At 43.2% G+C, this 19,147-nt stretch overlaps 1 protein-coding gene across 1 annotated transcript in view; it reads right to left on the bottom strand.

The window, feature by feature from the left end:
* POLR3A (RNA polymerase III subunit A) overlaps positions 1-19,147 on the bottom strand; it is a 143,072-nt gene that overhangs the window by 45,907 nt on the left and 78,018 nt on the right. Inside the window, exon 21 of the mRNA XM_073596832.1 lies at positions 7,523-7,636. Within this exon, the coding sequence (XP_073452933.1) occupies positions 7,523-7,636 (114 nt within the window). The remainder of the gene's footprint in view (positions 1-7,522; positions 7,637-19,147) is intronic.

Genomic DNA, 19,147 nt, shown 5'->3' with positions numbered 1-19,147 from the left:
TTTCCTATTTGTATATGTATTGATGTGTACATATTAATTGCTGCTCCCTACATGTGGGTCAGGTATCAATCATCCTGCTACCACTTTTTCAATTTAGTTTAATTTAGTTTGGTTCTTATAGCGCGTTTTTTTACACTATTTTCCATCAAAGAAGCGGCAAGCACAACTTTATTTTTAAATGCACAGGTAAGAACAAGTATTAAATCTGTTTATTCTACAATCTGCAAAACATAAATCCACTAGCCTGAACACTACATCGCTGAGTATAAGTGGACATATCGGTATTTCCCAACACTAAAGCATGCTGAAACCACACCAATAAAAAGCCAACATGCAGTCAATAGCACAGAATTTAACTACAGTATAAGCCTTGAGAATATGACGTATTCTTTGACCATGATGTGGTTGTATATCAAAAAGAATGAGCCTGAACACAGTGGACAGAGGGTCTGAGTGTGACAAAGACTAGCACTTTCCTTCAAAACAGGTAACACATGTCAAAACAGGTAACACATGTCAAAACAGGTTTTATTCCCAAATACAAAAGAAGATTAAAAGGTTTTTTTTTTTTTTTTTTTAAATGGGACATGCTAAAGCAAGCAAAGCACCCTATTAGAGCCCTTGCACACTGGGGCGGTTTGCAGGCGCTATTGCGCTAATAATAGCGCCTGCAAACCGCCCCGAAAGTGCCGCTACTTTCATTCCAGTGTGCAAGCCCTGAGGGCTTGCACACTGGAGCGATGCGCTGGCAGGATGGTAAAAAAAGTCCTGCCAGCAGCATCTTCGGAGCGGTGAAGGAGCGGTGTGTATACCGCTCCTTTACCGCTCCTGCCCATTGAAATCAATGGGACGGCGCGGCTATACCGCCGGCAAAGCGCCTCTGCAGAGGCGCTTTGCGGTGATATTTAACCCTTTCTCGGCCGCTAGCGTGGGGTAAAACCGCCCCCTAGCGGCCGCATACCGACGGTAAAACGCCGCTAATAATAGCGGCGTTTTGCCGCCGACGCCGCCCCCCGCCCCAGTGTGCAAGGGCTCTTATTAAAACAAGACATACCGATTAGAGGATTCACAGTTAAACCTCATTATCAATAAAAAATAAGATAAACCTGGATGTTTTTTATGTGATCCATCTAGACCTTTCATTTGCAGCAAGACCCCTTTCACACTGAGGCGCTTTTCAGGCGTTTTAGCGCTAAAAATAGTACCTGAAAAGTGCCTCTCATGCCTGCCCAGTGTGAAAGCCCGAGTGCTCTTACACTGGGGCGGTGAGCTTGCGGGACAGGAAAAAAAGTCCTGCACCATCCCAAAGATGCTGCTTGCAGGAGCAGTGTATACACCACTCCCAAAACGTCCTGCCCTATGAAATGAATGGGCAGCGCTGCCAAAGTGTTTCGGCAGTGCTGCAACACGGGTGCTTTTAACCCTTTATTTGGCTGCTAGTGGGGGTTAAAAGCACCCCGCTAGCAGCCAAAAAGCGCCGCTAAAACTAGCGACGCTTTACCGCTAATGCACCCCCCACCCCAGTGTGAAAGTAGCCTATGGTAGTATTTGCTTTTGTATATACTTTAGCTACTGCAAGGGTGGCTTCACACTACCTCATTGTGCTTTGACTGCATCTCAGTGTACCCGCAGCTTTGGTGCAGATTAGCTGCGCTTTGCCATAGACTTCCATTATGCCCTATGGTTTTTGTGTGCTTTCAGAGAATGCGCCAAAACCACATGACATAGCAGAAGTCTATAGCAAAGCGCAATTAACCAGCAACCAAACCATGGGTACATTGTACTGAAGCCTGACAGTGTGAAGACGTCCTAAATAGTATTGCTGCTATAAACAGAACAACAATGATACCAGTTAGCACAAGCCCAGTTCCCACCTATTATATCCAGTAAAGAGATTAAACTCCTGTGGTTTTTTTTTTGTCTTACCATTATCAAACACTTGCAACCATGTAAAAGCAAACGCCCTTCACCTAGTTTCTAAAAGTCCACTTGCAGAGTGAGTAAATAAGATTTGCTATTGTCAGTTTAAAAAGACAAAAACTGGATTTTTGTCTTACTTGTAAAATCCATTTCTTGGCGACCAGGTGGCAGCCTCACAAATCTGCTATGCAGAGGCTGGATGCTTAAAAGCTCAGGATGTGCTGAGAATCAAGTTAAAATGAGCTGTCGCCAGAAGGGAGGACAGTGAAGAACAAAAGTAATACTTTCTCTGGGTAGAAGTTGGGAGTCTTCATCTTGCTTTGCTAGGTAACAAATTACTCATACCAGGTCACCTTCTGGAAATCAAACATCTTAACGTTATGAAGACCACTTTAGACATTTCATTTAGAGAGTCAGCCAGTCAATCTAGGTAATATCTCAAGGAAGTTGGCAGGAGTTTCAACTGCTGAAGGACCTCTGGGTCTGTATTAAAGCGGTGTTCCAGCTGGAAAAAATTTTTTTTAAAAGTCAGCAGCTACAAACACTGTAGCTGCTGACTTTTAATAATCACACGTACCCATCCAGGGTGCCTGTGATGTCGGCCCGCCCGAGGCCGATATGTCCATCGGATCGGGTCCCGGCACCGCCATTCAAACTAAGGGAAACAGGCAGTGGAGACTTGCGGCTTCACTGTCCGTTTCCTAATGCGCATGCGTGAGGCTCGCAGCGCTTTGTGAATGGCCGGCTGTGTTCTGGGACACACACAGGTCCCAGAAGACAGCGTGCCCCATTCCCCAGAAGACAACGCGAGGAGAAGAATGAAGACTAGCGCGGAATAGGAAAGGGGCAGATTAGGATGATCTGCCTAGCAACAGCCATTTCTAGTAAGTAAAAAATTATTTTTTTTTTCACATTTTTAGGAGCCTTTTTATGTAATTTTATTTTTAGGGTGGACCTCTGCTTTAAAGGATCCCACGTAAGAGTCTGACACACCACCATAGAGGCAGTCGCAAGCTTCATTGCAGGACCAATCAGGGCAAAAGAGGTTTTGAAAAGAACCTCAAGTCTTTTATAAATGGTGTCCCTGAACACTGGAATGTCCTCCACTGACATTGTCCGAGTCCTCAAACGGATATTGTTGAGTAAAATGTTTTGGCGGGGCATAATCCTTCTCAGGATGGGGCCTGTCACCATATAGGACATCCTCCACTAGAAAGTGAACTGATAAGGTCTTAGTCTATTTGTGCTTAAGGAAATCTATGCTTGTACTCTTAGCTCTGGAAGCCCCTGGTGTGTCCAGTGCCAAACATGCCCTCATCTTGTCATTCAGAACAGAGATAGTATCACAGAGCTTTGGCGAGAATATAGCAGATCAGGGCTCCTGACCATCTTTTTCCTCCACTCCCGACCCCCTCTCCTGTTAGGAGTAACAGATCTTGGCTAAAAGTGCATCAGAAAGACGCATGGAGCATTTGCGACCCTGATGACCCCACTGACTAGATAAGATCCAAAATCTTCCCTCATAAAAGGCACACGCGGAAGCCACAAAGTCCTTCTTACTTTAACAGAGGGAGTACGGAATGCCAGAGGAGAGGAAAGAGTCCTGGAGAAGGCACCATAACCCCCCAACCTATTGGTAGCTATGGGTCCAGAAAGAAAGCAAGTCCCAATACGATCTCTGCTTTAACCTGTGCATGTGCAGTGTGCCCAAGGCTATCAGGACTCCAGAAAACAGTAAGACCACCCAGGGCTGCTGCGGGTATACCAGAGTGGCAGTAATTAACCCCCTAGCCACCAGAATAATTAATACACTGAGCCAGAATGGTGAAGAACCCTACAGGAATAGTTTGGGGACAAGCCTAAACAGGCATAATGTGAGCGAGAGCCAGTCAGCTGTGTGCAACAAGAACTGTAGGGGGATGGCACCCAAGACAGGTATACTGCCATACTCACCACCTGCTTTTAGATGCATGCTGATGTGAATTTTAGTAAAGGGGGGGGGTTCTGTTTTAACTGACTGCAATTAGCATAGTTAAAGAAACTGTCAGCTCACCTATTCGAGGTAAAGTGACTAGTCTCTTGAAATGAGAACCCCACACCCATCTTTATTCACCTTTGCCACACTGCCCTTGCAACTCCCTTCCTTTGTAAGACTCCATGAATTTTAGTGCAGTAAACGATTTCCTTTTCTCCTTCATTTGACAATGTTCTGGCCTGGTGACTAGCAGCTCAAGCCAGAACAATGAAACCAGTGAAGAAAAGGGGGTGGGAGGGGTCACATGTGCTCCATACATAAGTGCACTGGCTATTTTTTGAGGGCTGTGATGGAACAGTGGGTAAGCATGGTAAAAGAGCAAGTTCACCTTTACAAAAAAAATCTGTAATTTGAACTTACACAGGGAACCCCCCCCCCCCAGTTCCGCTGACCTGGAGCGTGGTGATCACCCTTGGCTTAATCTCCAAAATGTGCCTCGTCAGGAGGTACGTTTAGGAGCATTCTAACCAATCAGAACCTGCTTAGCCCGTCCTATCACCATGGGCGAAGAGGAAAGAAAGCCGCAGGGATTTCAAATCCCCTGACTGGTAAAGCTGCGATATGAGCTGTCAGAACGAATGATTGCTGGTTAGTGGGACCGGAGGCAGGGAATGGGGGTGGGGACAGGTTCCGGTGTAAGTTCACCTTATAGATTTTCTCTAAAGGTGAACTTACACTTGAAAGAAAGCCTCAGCAGATTGTGGTTGTCCTTGAAAGACTACTTGTTACTTTGACCTGCATAAGCAAAGTGACAAGGTCTCTTTAACCTGTATTAGGCCATAACATTCATTCAGATTCAGACAAGCACTTGCAAACAGTAGCTAAAGGATGAAATTCTGAACCAGACCTCAACTACAAGGGAGTGCCAAAGCATTGCAAGATCAGAATGTCAGTTGTCCCTTTAAACACTTTATTATCATCATCATCATCATCATCATCATCATCATCATCATCATCATCATCATCCTATAGTAGAACTATAGGCAAAACCTTTTTTTTTTTCATTTTGGATACAGCAAGGGAGGGTTACAACCGGTCAGATTTTTTTTTTTTCGCCATTTGTGTCCCATTGTGGAGATTTCCCTTCACTTCCCACAGCCAAACAGGAAGTGAGAGGAAATGAAAATTCCTGCAGATTAATGGAATTCCTTGGTGACCCCCAGGGTCACCTGAACTAGTGTCCCCATTGGAAGATTTCCTCTCTATTACTTTTCTGGGGACAACCCAAAATGTGGGAATTTCTTTTACTTTTAATGGTAAACAGGACAAATAGAGAGGGTGAATCTCCCTAATGGGGACACAGACAGCAATAAAAACTGCCAAGTGTTCTAATCTCTATGCATTCTACACAAAACTAAAAGAAAAAACGTTTTGCTTTTAGGCTCCATGCACACTAGCGTTTTTTTAAGCTTTTTTTCCTGCTCCCAGAAGCAAAATAGTGCTATCCTATGTGTCCATTTACACTACATTTAGGCTATTAGCGTTTTTTGAGCTTCATCGTCTAGAAACAGAAAAAAGCATTTTCCCAAAAGAAACGCTCCTAAATGCCATTTACAGTGTTTTTTTTAAAGGTATTGCAAAAATGCTAATAAAATGCTTACGCTCTTAAATGCTACTACAAAAAGCCATCACCAGTGTTTTTTTATCCAGCGTTTCTTTAGCTTAAAAAAAAAAAAAAAAAAAAAAAAAAAAAAAAAAGCTAGTGTGCATGGAGCCTTATTTATACTTAAAAAAAAAAAACACACTCCCTGCAAGAAAACAATACCTACCTGCCCTACCACCGCACTTTGACAGCATTAAAAAAACAAAAAAAGAAACACGCAACAAACTTCAGCATTTTTTCTGGGAGCATCTGATGCTTGCATCTCCTGCTGCATGTTGTGGTTCCATCTGCTGGTCCTTGCATTAACACAGAACACAATAGTGAAATAAAAGCAGGTGGAAGAAACCAGAGTGCACAATGGGATACCACACGCTTTGAAGCCAAAAGCAAATTACTCATACATTCCCACAGAAAATCAACTTTCCAGCAAGGATGGGAAGATGCTGCAGAATACTAGCATTATTTCGGTGTCAATCACATATAATTACACAAACTACACTGGACTACCAGCCAGCCATAGGAATCCCAAAAGTCAAGAGAATTTTCCACAAGGGTCAGGGAGCTGTAAAATCCTTTCCCAGGATTCAAGCCTAGGAACACGTCACCCAAAAACTAAGAGGAAAATGTCAGGGTGGATTCTGCTTTTATATCATCATCAGGAGAGGGAAACACTGACTAGACACACACTTGCTAATTCTATTCTATGTACACAGAAATGCACACAATATGTAAACACACGGTGCAATTTTCATTCCATTCTGCATTTACCTCATAATAATGTCTGTAACCTGTATCTGTGAGAGACTTGATATGTGGGAGAAGGAGGAAAACGAATGAAGTGTAAAGTTTCAGGAAAGCAGAGAAATATTCATTTCTGCACAACTGAGAAAGCTGACGACTATATATACTATAAAATAACCAAAACAAGACAAGCCAATTACATGAAAGTGCATGATAAAGGGTTGTGAATGGAAGGTGGAGAAAATTCTGATGACACAGACCTCACAGTTTAAGGAAGTTAAAAATAGGTGACCTTGTGGTGCTTTTCACATAAGAAAACAGGACTGGTAACGTCATCTGTATATATTATGCACCAATATTTGTAGCAAAAAAAAAAAAAAAAAAATGCATTTATTTGCAAATGAGCTTGCAAAACATTACAAATGCCATCACTGGATTGTGGATGGAATGCACAGGCTCCTGCAGACTCTTCCTCCAGCTTCTTGTTTGTAAGGACTTTCAGTTACTGAGCTAGAGCAAGTGTCAATGGACTAGGAGTGCAGTAATAAACGCACTTGTGTTCCCTGAGAACTACAAGCCCATCTCCAGCGGTGGAAGACAGGACTTGTAGTTCATTCATTTACAGATCTGAACAAACGAGGCAACTGTGCAGGTAGAGTCCCGCAGAGCCATGCATGATTCAAACTTGATAGCAGCCATAAGAAGAAAGAACCCCCGCACAATCTTGGGGGAGGAGGGTGTGTAGTGGTTTGGGGGTGGGTTTGCTTGTAACTATGCTTGTAACTATGTTACACCCTAGATACGAGGGTAAAATGGTCTAAAGCAGTGTTTCAAAATTCCAGTCCTCAAGGCGCACCAACAGGTCACGTTTTCAGGATTTCCCTCAGATGAAACATCTGTGGTAATTACTAAGGCAGTGAAACAGATCAAATCACCTGTGCAAAATAATGGAAAGTCTGAAAACATGACCTGTTGGTGCGCCTTGAGGGCTGGAATTGAGAAAAACTGGTCTAAAGGTGGAGGAGGCTTTTAAAGACAACAGTCAAGCAGTTGTCCATATTGCTGAATTGTTTGTTACAGGTTTACAAGCTCATAAACGTTAACCTGGTTCTTAAAAATTCTCAAAAATTTGTCTGGGCTTCATTGGAAATACATACTCAGAAGAACAAATCATAAATTAATTTAACTGCCTGGTCAAGGGATAGAAAAAGCAACCCCATTACCTGCAAATAAGAATCCTGGCAAGACTGAAACTCTGCCTTCTTCAAGATGGACTCTGTAGTCAGAAGCAGCTCATTTGTACTTAGTGCTGGTTCGCTTGAACAGGGAAAAACAGCCTTAAAACAAAGAGGGAAATGCAGAATAATAAGTATAAGTTACTAAAAATGTAATTAGCAGCAAGTAATAAATACTATATAGTCTTATCTCATTTCGATGTGCTGAACAAGCCACAGTATATAATTAGAATGAAAGCAAAAAGTATCACACTGCCCTGCTTGTTTCTGTATAAAATCTTGGGAAAATATGTTGCTTACCGACCAACACACACTAGTGCAACTGACCATTATTTTCCCTCTCACCAACAAGGAAGGGCGAGAGTGAATGAAGCAGACAGCTAGTCCTTCCTCCTAGGTTAGACATCTCTATTATAAAATGATATAATATCAGAATTGTAAAATACAAAACTGTAAAACAAAAATAAAACCGGTCACTGACTTTGTGGACAGATTAATCGTATTGTCTTCTGTAACTAAATGCAACCTGGACATGCATGTCTGCTAGTCCATAGCAGGAGTAGGCCCTATGCAACTGAAATAAAACCTAACAGACCTTGGGCGCACTGCACGTCCACAAAAACGTAATTGTACACAGGATGTGTGTAGCACGTTCAGTCTCTCTGACCTGCTGCTGCTGCTGGTACCCCCCCCCCATTATACAGAAATGGTCGGCTTTGATCAATCAAAGCCAGGATTGCTGAGAACTCAGAGAAGACCTCAGCAGCTGCAGGTGTCAAAAAAGCAGGCTGAATCAGTGTTTAAAACATCACTGCTCAGGAGGTAATATAGGAAGACACGAAGGGGTTGAGTTACTAAAACCGGAGAGTGCAAAATCTGGGGCAGCTGTGCATAGTAGCCAATCAGCTTTTAACGTCAGCTCGTTCAGTTAAGCTTTACCAAGAAGACCTGGAAGCTTATTGGTTTCTATGCAGAGCTGAACAAGATTTTGCACTGTCCAATTTTAGTAAATCCCCCCCAAAAGTATCTTAAAGTGATACTAAAGTCCATTTAAAAAAAAAAAAATATATATATAACAAACATGTCATACTTACCTGCTCTGTGCAGTGGTTTTGCACAGAAAAGCCCTTACCCTCCTCGTCTTGGGTCCCTCGCCAGCTCTCTTGGTCCCTCCCTCCTGCTGAGTGCCCCCCACAGCAAGTAGCTTGCTATAAGGGGGACCCGAGCCGAGCTGCAGCTCTGTGTGTCCATTTAGACACAAAGCCATGGTTCAGGTCCCACCCCCACTCTCTCCTGATTGGCTAACTGACTTTGATTGAAAGCAGCAGGAGCCAATGGTGCTGCTGCTGTGTCTCAGCCAATCAGGAGGGAGAGTCCCGGATGGCTGAGGCAGTCATGCACATCTGGATTGAGAGGGGCCTCAGTTAAGTATTAGGGGAGCTGCTGCAAACAGGAGTTTTTTTTTAACCTTAATGCATAGAATGCATTAAAGTGCAATTAATTTTGCATTCCTGTGACCCGTTTTCAGCGGAGAGCAGACTGAAGTCTGCTCTCTGCTAACGTCACAGTAATCAGTCCAGGCACCGCGTCATCCCGACAAAGGAAGTCTGGATCTGCAAGGTGCCTGGACCAATACCCGTCTCAGCCTCTCAACGAGCCGCTAAGTGGCTGAGACAGCCGCTCCCCACCCCCTCCACAACTCAGCGCTCCAGTGAGTGAGGAGCAGCAGAGAGCTGCTGATTGGCAGTCAGCAGCTCTCTGCTCGGGGAGCTGTAAGAACCAACCCATCAGCGATATTCAATTGATAAACTGAATAAGCTTGTGAGCAAACCAAACGAATGACTCAGAACCTTCTTAACCAGTTCCCGACCGGTGCACGCCGATTTAAGTCGGCAGCATGGCACGGCTGGGCAAATGGGCGTACCTGTACGTCCCTTTAAATTTGCCGCCATGCCATCGCGCGCCGTCCGGGACCTCCGTGAGTCGGGCCATGGGGATACCCGCGATCACCTCACGGAGAGGAAGAACGGGTAGATGCTAATGTAAACAAGCATCTCCCCATTCTGCCTAGTGACAGTGTCACTGATCTCTGCTCCCTGTGATCAGGAGCAGAGATCAGTGACGTGTCACACGTAGCCACGCCCCCCCACAGTTAGAATCACTCCCCAGGACATACTTAACCCTTACACTGCCCCCTAGTGGTTAACCCCTTCACTGCCAGTGTCATTTACACAGGAATCAGTGCATTTGTATAGCACTGATTGCTGTATAAATGACAATGGCCCTAAAAATGTGTCAAAAATATCTGATGTGTCCGCCATAATGTTACAGTCACGATAAAAATCGCTGATTGCTGCCATTACTAGTAAAAAAAAAAAATAATTAATAAAAATGCCATAAACTATCCCCTATTTTGTAGACGCTATAATTTTTGCGCAAACCAAACGCTTATTGCGATTTTATTTTACCAAAAACATGTAGAAGAATACGTATCGGCCTAAATTGAGGAAAAAAGATTTTATATATTATATATATATATATATATATATATATATATATATATATATATATATTTTTTTTTTTCTAATATATATTTTGGGGGGATATTTATTATAGCAAAATGTAAAAAAAAGTGTTTTTTTCGAAATTGTTGCTTTTTTTGTTTATAGTGCAAAAAATAACCGCAGGGGTGATCAAATACCACCAAAAGAAAGCTCTATTTGTGGGGTAAAAAGGACGTCAATCTTGTTTGGGAACCACGTCGCACGACCGTGCAATTGTCAGTTAAAGCGACGCAGTGGCGAATCGCAAAAAGTGCTCTGGTCTTTGGCCAGCAAAATTGTCCGGGACTTAAGTGGTTAATTGATACAGCTGCTGGCACTGATCACAATCTCATAAGTGCATAAATATATAAAAACAAATAAAATGCTGCGCTATATTAAGATTACCAATGTGATAGGACACATATAAAATGCATGAATATCTTAATGCAAACCGTGCATATTAAACATAACAAGATAGAATATAAAAAAAAAAAATGTCCATTGTGCTGGCAAATTAAAATAATAACAGATGAAAAGTGCTGCACTATGTTGATGTATCCAATGTGATATGACACATAAAACAAAGTGAATGAATGACTTGGTGCAAAACGTGAATATCAAACATAATAGATAATAAAATAAAAAATGTCCATTGTGCTGGCAGAGCAAAATCCTGTGATGATGCTCCAAAGTTGACAAGGTAACAACAAACTTGTGCTCCCCCCTTGTGAATCTGCTCACCTCAGGGCGTTTGACTGCACACCTAAGTTTGGTCAAAAAACGCCTGTGAACCACCCCTGGGTTCTATGTGAATGAAGCTCTTTGGGATCCTGAGCTGTCCAGCAAAAAGTTCCTCCATCCATATATAAAAATAAACTATTTAGACTTCATAGTTTAAAAATGTATTTTATTTATAAAACATCAATCTGGGTACTCACATCTTCCAGGTGCTGAAGCGCACCACTATAGCAGATAAAAGTAAAAAAATGATGAGATAGCTTGTCCGTTTGCAGCATTCAAGCCTGTTGCCTACTGCACCGTCCTGTCCCCTCCCCTACGCGTGTTCGACACAGGGATCAGTCACGTGTCTTCCTCATTAGCAATCCCCAAGGAAGACATGTGATTGATCCCTGTGTCCAACACGCGTAGGGGAGGGGACAGGGCGGTGCAGTAAGCAGCAGGTTTGAACGCTGCGAATGGACAAGCTATCTCATCGTTTTCTTCTTTTATCTGTTATAGTGGTGCGCTTCAGCATCTGGAAGATGTGAGTACCCAGATTGATGTTTTATAAATAAAATATGTTTTTAAAACGATAAAAAACTATTTAGACTTTATTTTTATATATGGATGGAGGAACTTACTACTGGACATCTCAGGATCCCAAAGAGCTTCATTCACATAGATTGAGGGGTGGGTCACAGGCATTTTTTGACCAAACTTAGGTGTGCGGTCAAACGCCCTGAGGTGAGCAGATTCACACGGGGGGGGGGGGGGGTTGTGAACACAAGTTTGTTGTCACCTTGTCAACTTTGGAGCACCATCGCAGGATTTTGCTTTGCCAGCACAATGGACATTTTTTCTTTTATTATTTAATATGGCTGATATTATGTACGTTTTGCACCAAGTCATTCATGCATTTTATTTTATGTGTCACATCACATTGGTTACATCAATCTAGTGCTGCACTTTTCATCTGTTTTAATTTGCCAGCACAATGGATATTTTATATATACGTTATGTTTAATATGCACGGTTTGCACTAAGATATTCATGCATTTTATATGTGTCATATCACATTGGCGATGTTCGATCACTCGTTTCTCGGTGTAGAGGCGCTGGGGGACAGATGCAGCATGGAACCGATGCTGCATCCACCTAAGCAAGTATGATGGAGGAAAAACCCCCAAACCCATACTTCTCCCCCAAAACCTTCTGCCTTTAGAATCATTTTATTGTTACTTTCGTATTATTCTGCTGAATCTGTTCATTCATCTGCAGATCAAAGGAATGAACTTAGATCTGCAGATAAAGTCAGTTAAAGCTACCCGACAAGTAAAAAAAAAAAAAAAAAAAAAAAAGTTTTTTGTAGCCTCCCTGATGGTATTCCTGAGTGTGGCTCGGGGTTAAATTTCAGCACCATTAGCGGTAACCCCGAGCCACACTCGGGATTGCATGGCAGGATCCTGGTATGGTATACTTACCTTGTCCCCAGGATCCTGCGATGTCCCCGCTGTGTCTGTGGGCTCTGTCCTCCTCCCGAAGCCTCTCTGTGCCGGGCTCCGTTCCCTGAGAGCGTCACGGCGCACGGGGCGGAGCCTGGAGGCAAATTCAAAAAATTTTAAAAATCATAACACATACAGTACTGTAATCTTACAGATTACAGTACCATATGAAATCATTTCACATCCCTTTTGTCCCCAATGCTTTGTCCAATGCCCTGCATGCAGTTTTATATTATATATACTGTTCTTTCTGCCTGGAAACTTGATTGTCCATAGCAATCAAAAAGTGTCCCTTTACGTCAAAAGTGGCTTTAGACCAGCTAGAAAACAGCGATAGTAAATTAGAACACTTGTAGAATTGAGCGATAATGAATCGTGGGGAAATTTCATTATTATATTTTTTTTTAAATTTATATTTACTTATTATATTATAATTTATGATTTTGTGTTTCAAACTTCATCATACCCGGCATATCTACTAGACTCTTGGTGGACAGATTTAAGTGTGTTATTGCTAAGAATTACAGGCCTGGGGCGTGGCCTAATGTAGCAGGAAGATGGAAGCTTAATCCCTGAGCTCCTGCCACCACAGGGAAAAGTTGACAACAGAGGTCGGCGCCATAATCTCAGAGTCAGAGGACTGCCAGAGGCCATCGAGGGAGAACAAATAGCCCCCACTGTGACTGGAATCTTCAATGGTCTGCTTAATAGACCACCTCATACGCCCATTGATATGGAAAGGATCCACCGGGCCTTACGTCCCAAGGGAAGGGAGACGGATCCCCCCGAGGGACATCATTTGCTGTATAATAGACTTCAAATTGAAGGAAGAAATTATCAGACAAGCAAGAAGCAGGCCTCAAATTCTCCATGATGGGAGAGCAATCCAAATCTATCAGGACCTCTCAGGAATCACCTTACAGCAACGACGTGATCTGAAGCCTCTGCTGGACGCCCTTCGCACGAAAGGTATTCCATATAAATGGAAATTCCCGTTTTGCCTTTCTGCCTCCACCCAGGGCTGCACGGCTCTCCTGAGAGTACCAGAGGATATTCCACACTCTCTCTATGGTAAATCTTCTAGTCTACAAGTTTAGTATTCCTCAGACTTTCTAGTTGGAGATCTGTCACTGATTGCATGGTCAGCTTGCTGACTGATTTACTTGTTTATTTACATGTTACTCCGGTTACAGTGTTCTATCCCTCTTTTGAGATTTTTGTGCTGTTTTTAGGCCCTATAAACGTCCTCTGTTTAATTACCTCACACGTTCTGGGGCCGACACTTGACCCATGAGAGGGCACCCACCTTTACAAATCCCGCATTTAGCCGTGATACTATTTAATGGCGTTTTGGGTGCTTTCTGGTATGGGGGCTGGGTGGTGGTATCAGAACTCCCAATATTTCTATATGATGGTTCTTGTATGCTATTTGTGTAATGATGCATTTATTCACCCAAATCCCACCACCCAGCACTCACCTTTCTTTGAGAGTATCCCCTCGCCCTATCATATATCCCCCGAAAATACGTTCTCCAAAACCTCCTCCCTTTATCACCTGAAGACCCTGTGGTGGCGGACTATATCATTCTTTCCTTTACCTATAGTCGTCCTTCACTGCTTGGTGATTGCCAACCCCCACACAGTTGTGAGTCACGGTGTTGTTACACCCCTCAGGGTACACACATCGTGCCCACACTGTACCTTACCAATACTGTACAGTTTAGAGGTACGGGAGCAAGTCACCCCCAAACCTCATCGGTTTCACCCCAGTTACCTCAACATTACACTTAAGCCTGCCATACACTGAACAGACCCACATACTGAACGCCTAGGTGATCCCTCTCCCTTCACTCGTACTTATGGCGGATGACACAGATTCCCGGGTCTCACCACCTGACCTACATAAGCACCTACAGACACTCAAACTCTGCTCAATCAATATACAAGGCCTTAACATCCCAGAGAAAAGGTCTAAACTGTTCTATTTTCTACAACGATCGAAAATACATGTAGCACTTATACAGGAAACGCACTTCAGGACTGATAGCATCCCTAAACTGTATAATCACCAATTCCCACTGATGTACCACGCTTCCAACACCGAGGCTAAATACAAAGGAGTCTCAATCTTAACTTCTAAACAATGCCCCCTGCAGGTGACAGAAGTCCAAAGAGACTACCAAGGGAGATTCCTATTCATTAAAGGCACTCTGCACCACAGACCTGTCACAATAGCTAACATTTACGCCCCTAACTCGCAACAAGTGGCCTTTTTTAGAGACACCTTCCAACAACTTCTCAGCTTCCAATCAGGTACTCTGATAGTAGGAGGAGACTTCAATGTCGCTCTGAATCCTTCCCTTGACACATCTAACGGTGCTTCCTCCCTAACCTACAGAGCCTTACGAGCTATTAAATTGCAACTCAGCAACCTGTTACTTCACGATGCCTGGCGCACATTGCACCCCAACACTAAGGACTTCACCTTCTTTTCTGCACCTCATAACAAATACTCAAGAATAGACCACTTTTTCTTATCCCAAAATGATCTCACACACCTCTCAAAAGCTACCATTGAACCCATGGTTCTTTCTGATCACAACCCCATATTTATAACTCTAACCCTCCCGATGACCCATGGTAGGTCCAACATATGGCGACTTGACAATTCTCTACTGAACGACCTGAACCATATACAAAAAATTACCATGAGCCTCACCCACTACTTTGCAGAAAATACAACAGAAGACACCTCTCCTATCTCCGTTTGGGCAGCACACAAATGCGCCATAAGGGGGGAATTTATCTCCCTTGCAGCCCAACGAAACAATTCGAAACAAAAGCACGAATTAATGAGCTGACCGACCGCATACTAACACTTGAACAAGCACACAAAGCATCGCTAGCAGCTTCCACATTAACGGAACTAACTCAGACCAGAGAAGAACTTCTAGAGGAACTTAACCACACACTAAAATGTAAGTACGCCATGACCCAAAAATTATTCTACGAATTCGGCAACAAGTCGGGTAAACTTTTAGCCAGAGCGCTTCAAGTTAAGATAGCGGCCCATACCATTCACAAAATTACAACACCGACTGGCGACGCCCTTGTTACTACGGATGATATCTCTGACCATTTTGTTCAGTACTTCTCCAAACTATACAACCTCCCCACCACGCTCCCCCCCTGCAGCCATCTCGGACCGAACTACAGCCATTACTGACTTCCTTGCACAATACTGTCCCCCCCCCCCCCCCCTCTCTTCAGATGAATCCTCGGACCTTGATCTCCCACTCTCAGGAGAGGAAATTTTAACTGCATTAAAACAAATGAAACCGGGCAAAAGCCCTGGCCCAGATGGCCTGACAGTTAGCTATTATAAGTCCTTCCCAGACACCCTCATTCCCTACCTCACCAAAGCCAATAATCTGTCACCAACCTCTAATACGATGAGGGACATCCTTGAAGCACACGTTACTCTCATTCCCAAACAAGGCAAAGACCCCTCATTGGTCTCTAACCAACGCCCGATATCACTTCTGAACGTAGACCTAAAGCTCTACGCCAAAGTGTTGGCAAACAGCATTCTCCCTCTGCTACCCAAATTAATCTACCTTGATCAAGTAGGTTTTGTCCCTGGCAGGGAGGCCAGGGACAATACTATCAAGACTCTAAATATCCATCACTGGCTCTCCAAAACATCCACACAAGATTTTTTCCTGTCTTTGGACACGGAGAAGGCGTTCGACAGGGTGGCCTGGGATTATATTAATCACAGGACATTAGATACCTGGGCATCAAAATACCTACTAAACTACAGGATCTCTACATGAGAAACTTCCAACCAGCGCTTCAAAACATACAAGCTGATTTAAATAAATGGTATTTCGGGTCCTTCTCCTGGTTGGGTAGGACAGCCATATTAAAAATGAATGTACTGCCCAGACTTCTTTATCTTTTTCAGGCAATCCCCTTAAAGCTACCCACCTCCTTTTTTACATCATACAAGTGTATGTGCAGGACTTTTATCTGGGCGTCCAAGACCCCCCGACTAAGATGGGATAGGCTAGTACTCCCCAAGCTATTAGGGGGCCTTGGCCTCCCCGACATTCAAAAATACCACTGTGCATGTCATTTAACTAGGATTGTAGTTTGGCATCTGCATCGTTCCAATAAAGCCTGGATTACACTTGAGGATTCTTTCACTAAAACCCCGCTGTCACATCTACCCTGGATCAATCACAACTCCATCCCTAGAGATTTGGTGACACATCCCTTTATTGGAGCCACATTGCCCCACCTTAAATTGTCCGGCAAAGCACTCGATTGCACACCGCACCCAGGCCCTATGACCCCTTTGATCCGTAATCCTGACTTCCTGCCAGGCCTTGCCTTAAGAGATCTGCACAGGGAATCATGCACAGCCCTCAACAGGGCACACCACTTCTTCCAAAATGGTGAACTCCTCCCTCACCAAGCCATGTCAGCCAAACTCACTGAATACAACATCCCCTTTTACAAGTACTTACAATTAAGACACTTTTTTGCCGACGCCAAATCCATCTCACTGTGGTACCGAGAGCGTACACCCTTTGAATTGCTATGTGATAGTTCAGAACCCCAACGTCATGTGATCTCTACTGTTTACGCATTCTTATTTTCAACTTGCAAAATTAAAGATTATAAGCTTATCCGTCGTTGGGAATCAGAACTGTCTATAGACTTAACTTCCACCCAATGGGAACGTATACACAACCATATTCAGAAGGGCTCCATTAATGTATCCACCCAGGAAAACAGATACAAAATATTCACCAACTGGTATAGGACACCTGATAAGATCCACAAAATGCACCCCTCAGTCCCCCCGACATGCTGGCGTTGCAATGCGGCGCTTGGCACCCTCATTCATATCTGGTGGGAATGTCCTCTTATCCTACCGTAGTGGACGGAAATTCACCGCCTTATCATCCACATTACCTCTTACGCCCCAGACTTCACTCCGGCCCAATACATGCTCCATCACACCTCCATGCCCCTCTCCTACAAAAAATCCCTTACCCTACACCTTATCAATGCAGCCAACCTCTGTGTCCCGGTTCACTGGAGGAGTTCCACACCACCCACAGTGGCTGAACGGTTCAAAAGAGTCGATAGAACGGCCAAGATGGAAAAACTAATTTACCAAGCAAAAGACAATCCGACAAAATTTAATACAACATGGGCTTGCTGGTTGCACTTTAGAGTTTCCTCGACGCAGATCATTCCACCCGGTGACCCAACCTCTAAGCCATGATCGATACTGATCTGTCACAGAAACGTCATAGTGTCTAGCTGATCGTGCCCTCCCTCCATCCATACCCTTCCTCTTACCCAATTGATTCTCACCGATCATACTTAGCGATCTCCACACCCTCTCAACCTGATACCAACATAACTCCTTCACTGTTCCGGCAGGAGCACACACCCTAACGGTTTCTGGTCTCCTTATCCCCCCCCCACTCCTAAACAACATATTATTATTACAGAGCTGCCTCTCAATCATATGGGTACCGAATTGGTTTAACACCACACACATTACTACACATGGCCCCCACCCATTCACAGTTAGAACCCTTTAGGGGTGAATGGGTTTAAGGGTAGCTTTGATCGGTACATAACATTACCCCAATTGGACCCCTACCCCACACCAACCCCTTCTCCCTCACACGGAGATACTTAATGATCCTTAGTTTATACACTTGTTAATTAGGGTATTCCCGCTTTACAATAGGAATACTTCACTGGGTCGGAATTTCACCTCCATCACTAATACAAAAGTGACCTAGTAAGAGGCTCAGTTGGCCGTATTTTGAACTTGTTCTTTCATTTCTGCTTTATTTAATCGATTGTATGACTTATTGATTGTATTAACAGCTTCTGTTTCAATGTATACCCGATAACTGACTTTATGTATATCTGAAAAATTTTAATAAACATTTATTGGAAAAAAAAAAAAAAAAAATGACAGGCCTACAATATAAAATTTGTATGCAAAATAATTGTACCGCTTTGAGACACAAAAATCTGAAATAATCATACCGCCAGGGAGGTTAATAAAATTCTCTTCTGTTTAACCCCTTTTTATTTGTTTCCATTAACTACCGTATTTATCGGCGTATAACACGCACTTTTTCCCCCTTAAAATCAGGGGAAAATCGTGGGTGCGTGTTATACGCCGATCCCCACCGCTGATTGTGCGCAGCGCGCGCCGGCCACATGTGGTATTGCATGCCATAGAAGCTCCATGTGGAAGAAATTATCTTTATTTTTATTGACTTCTATGGGGAAACTCGCTTTGATATGCGAGTGCTTTGGATTACTATCATTCTCCTGGAACGGATTATGCTGGTAATCCAAGGTACGTGTGTGTGTGTGTGTGTATTTAAAAAAAAAAAACGATCAATTCTGATGTACTGACTGCCCATCATTTCTTGAGGGCCGAAAATGCCAGGAGAGTACAAATACCCCCAAATGACCAAAACATTTTAAAGAAAATTAAAATTTAAAAATAACAAAATTCAAATTATTTTTATTTTATATACTGTCGCCAGTGCAGTATAACATCATCATTTAACTGGTGTGGCGGCGATCAGGGACCAGAGCAATACAGTGTTAACATTGTAACACTGTACTAACTGAGTAGGTGATCAGGATTTTTTTTTTTTTTTTTTTTACAAAACTATGATTGCTTATAGCAATGAGTTTCAGGTCTACAGGAAAAATGTAAAAATTGCGCTGATTTATTGGGGATGAACAGGTGTGAGAGACAAAGTGGTTAAGCTGTCAATTGTGACTAATTTCTT

This window comes from Aquarana catesbeiana, linkage group LG08 (assembly GCF_042186555.1).
Source record: "Aquarana catesbeiana isolate 2022-GZ linkage group LG08, ASM4218655v1, whole genome shotgun sequence".
NCBI classification, from domain to species: domain Eukaryota; kingdom Metazoa; phylum Chordata; class Amphibia; order Anura; family Ranidae; genus Aquarana; species Aquarana catesbeiana.
This window is presented reverse-complemented; position numbering and strand designations above follow the sequence as displayed.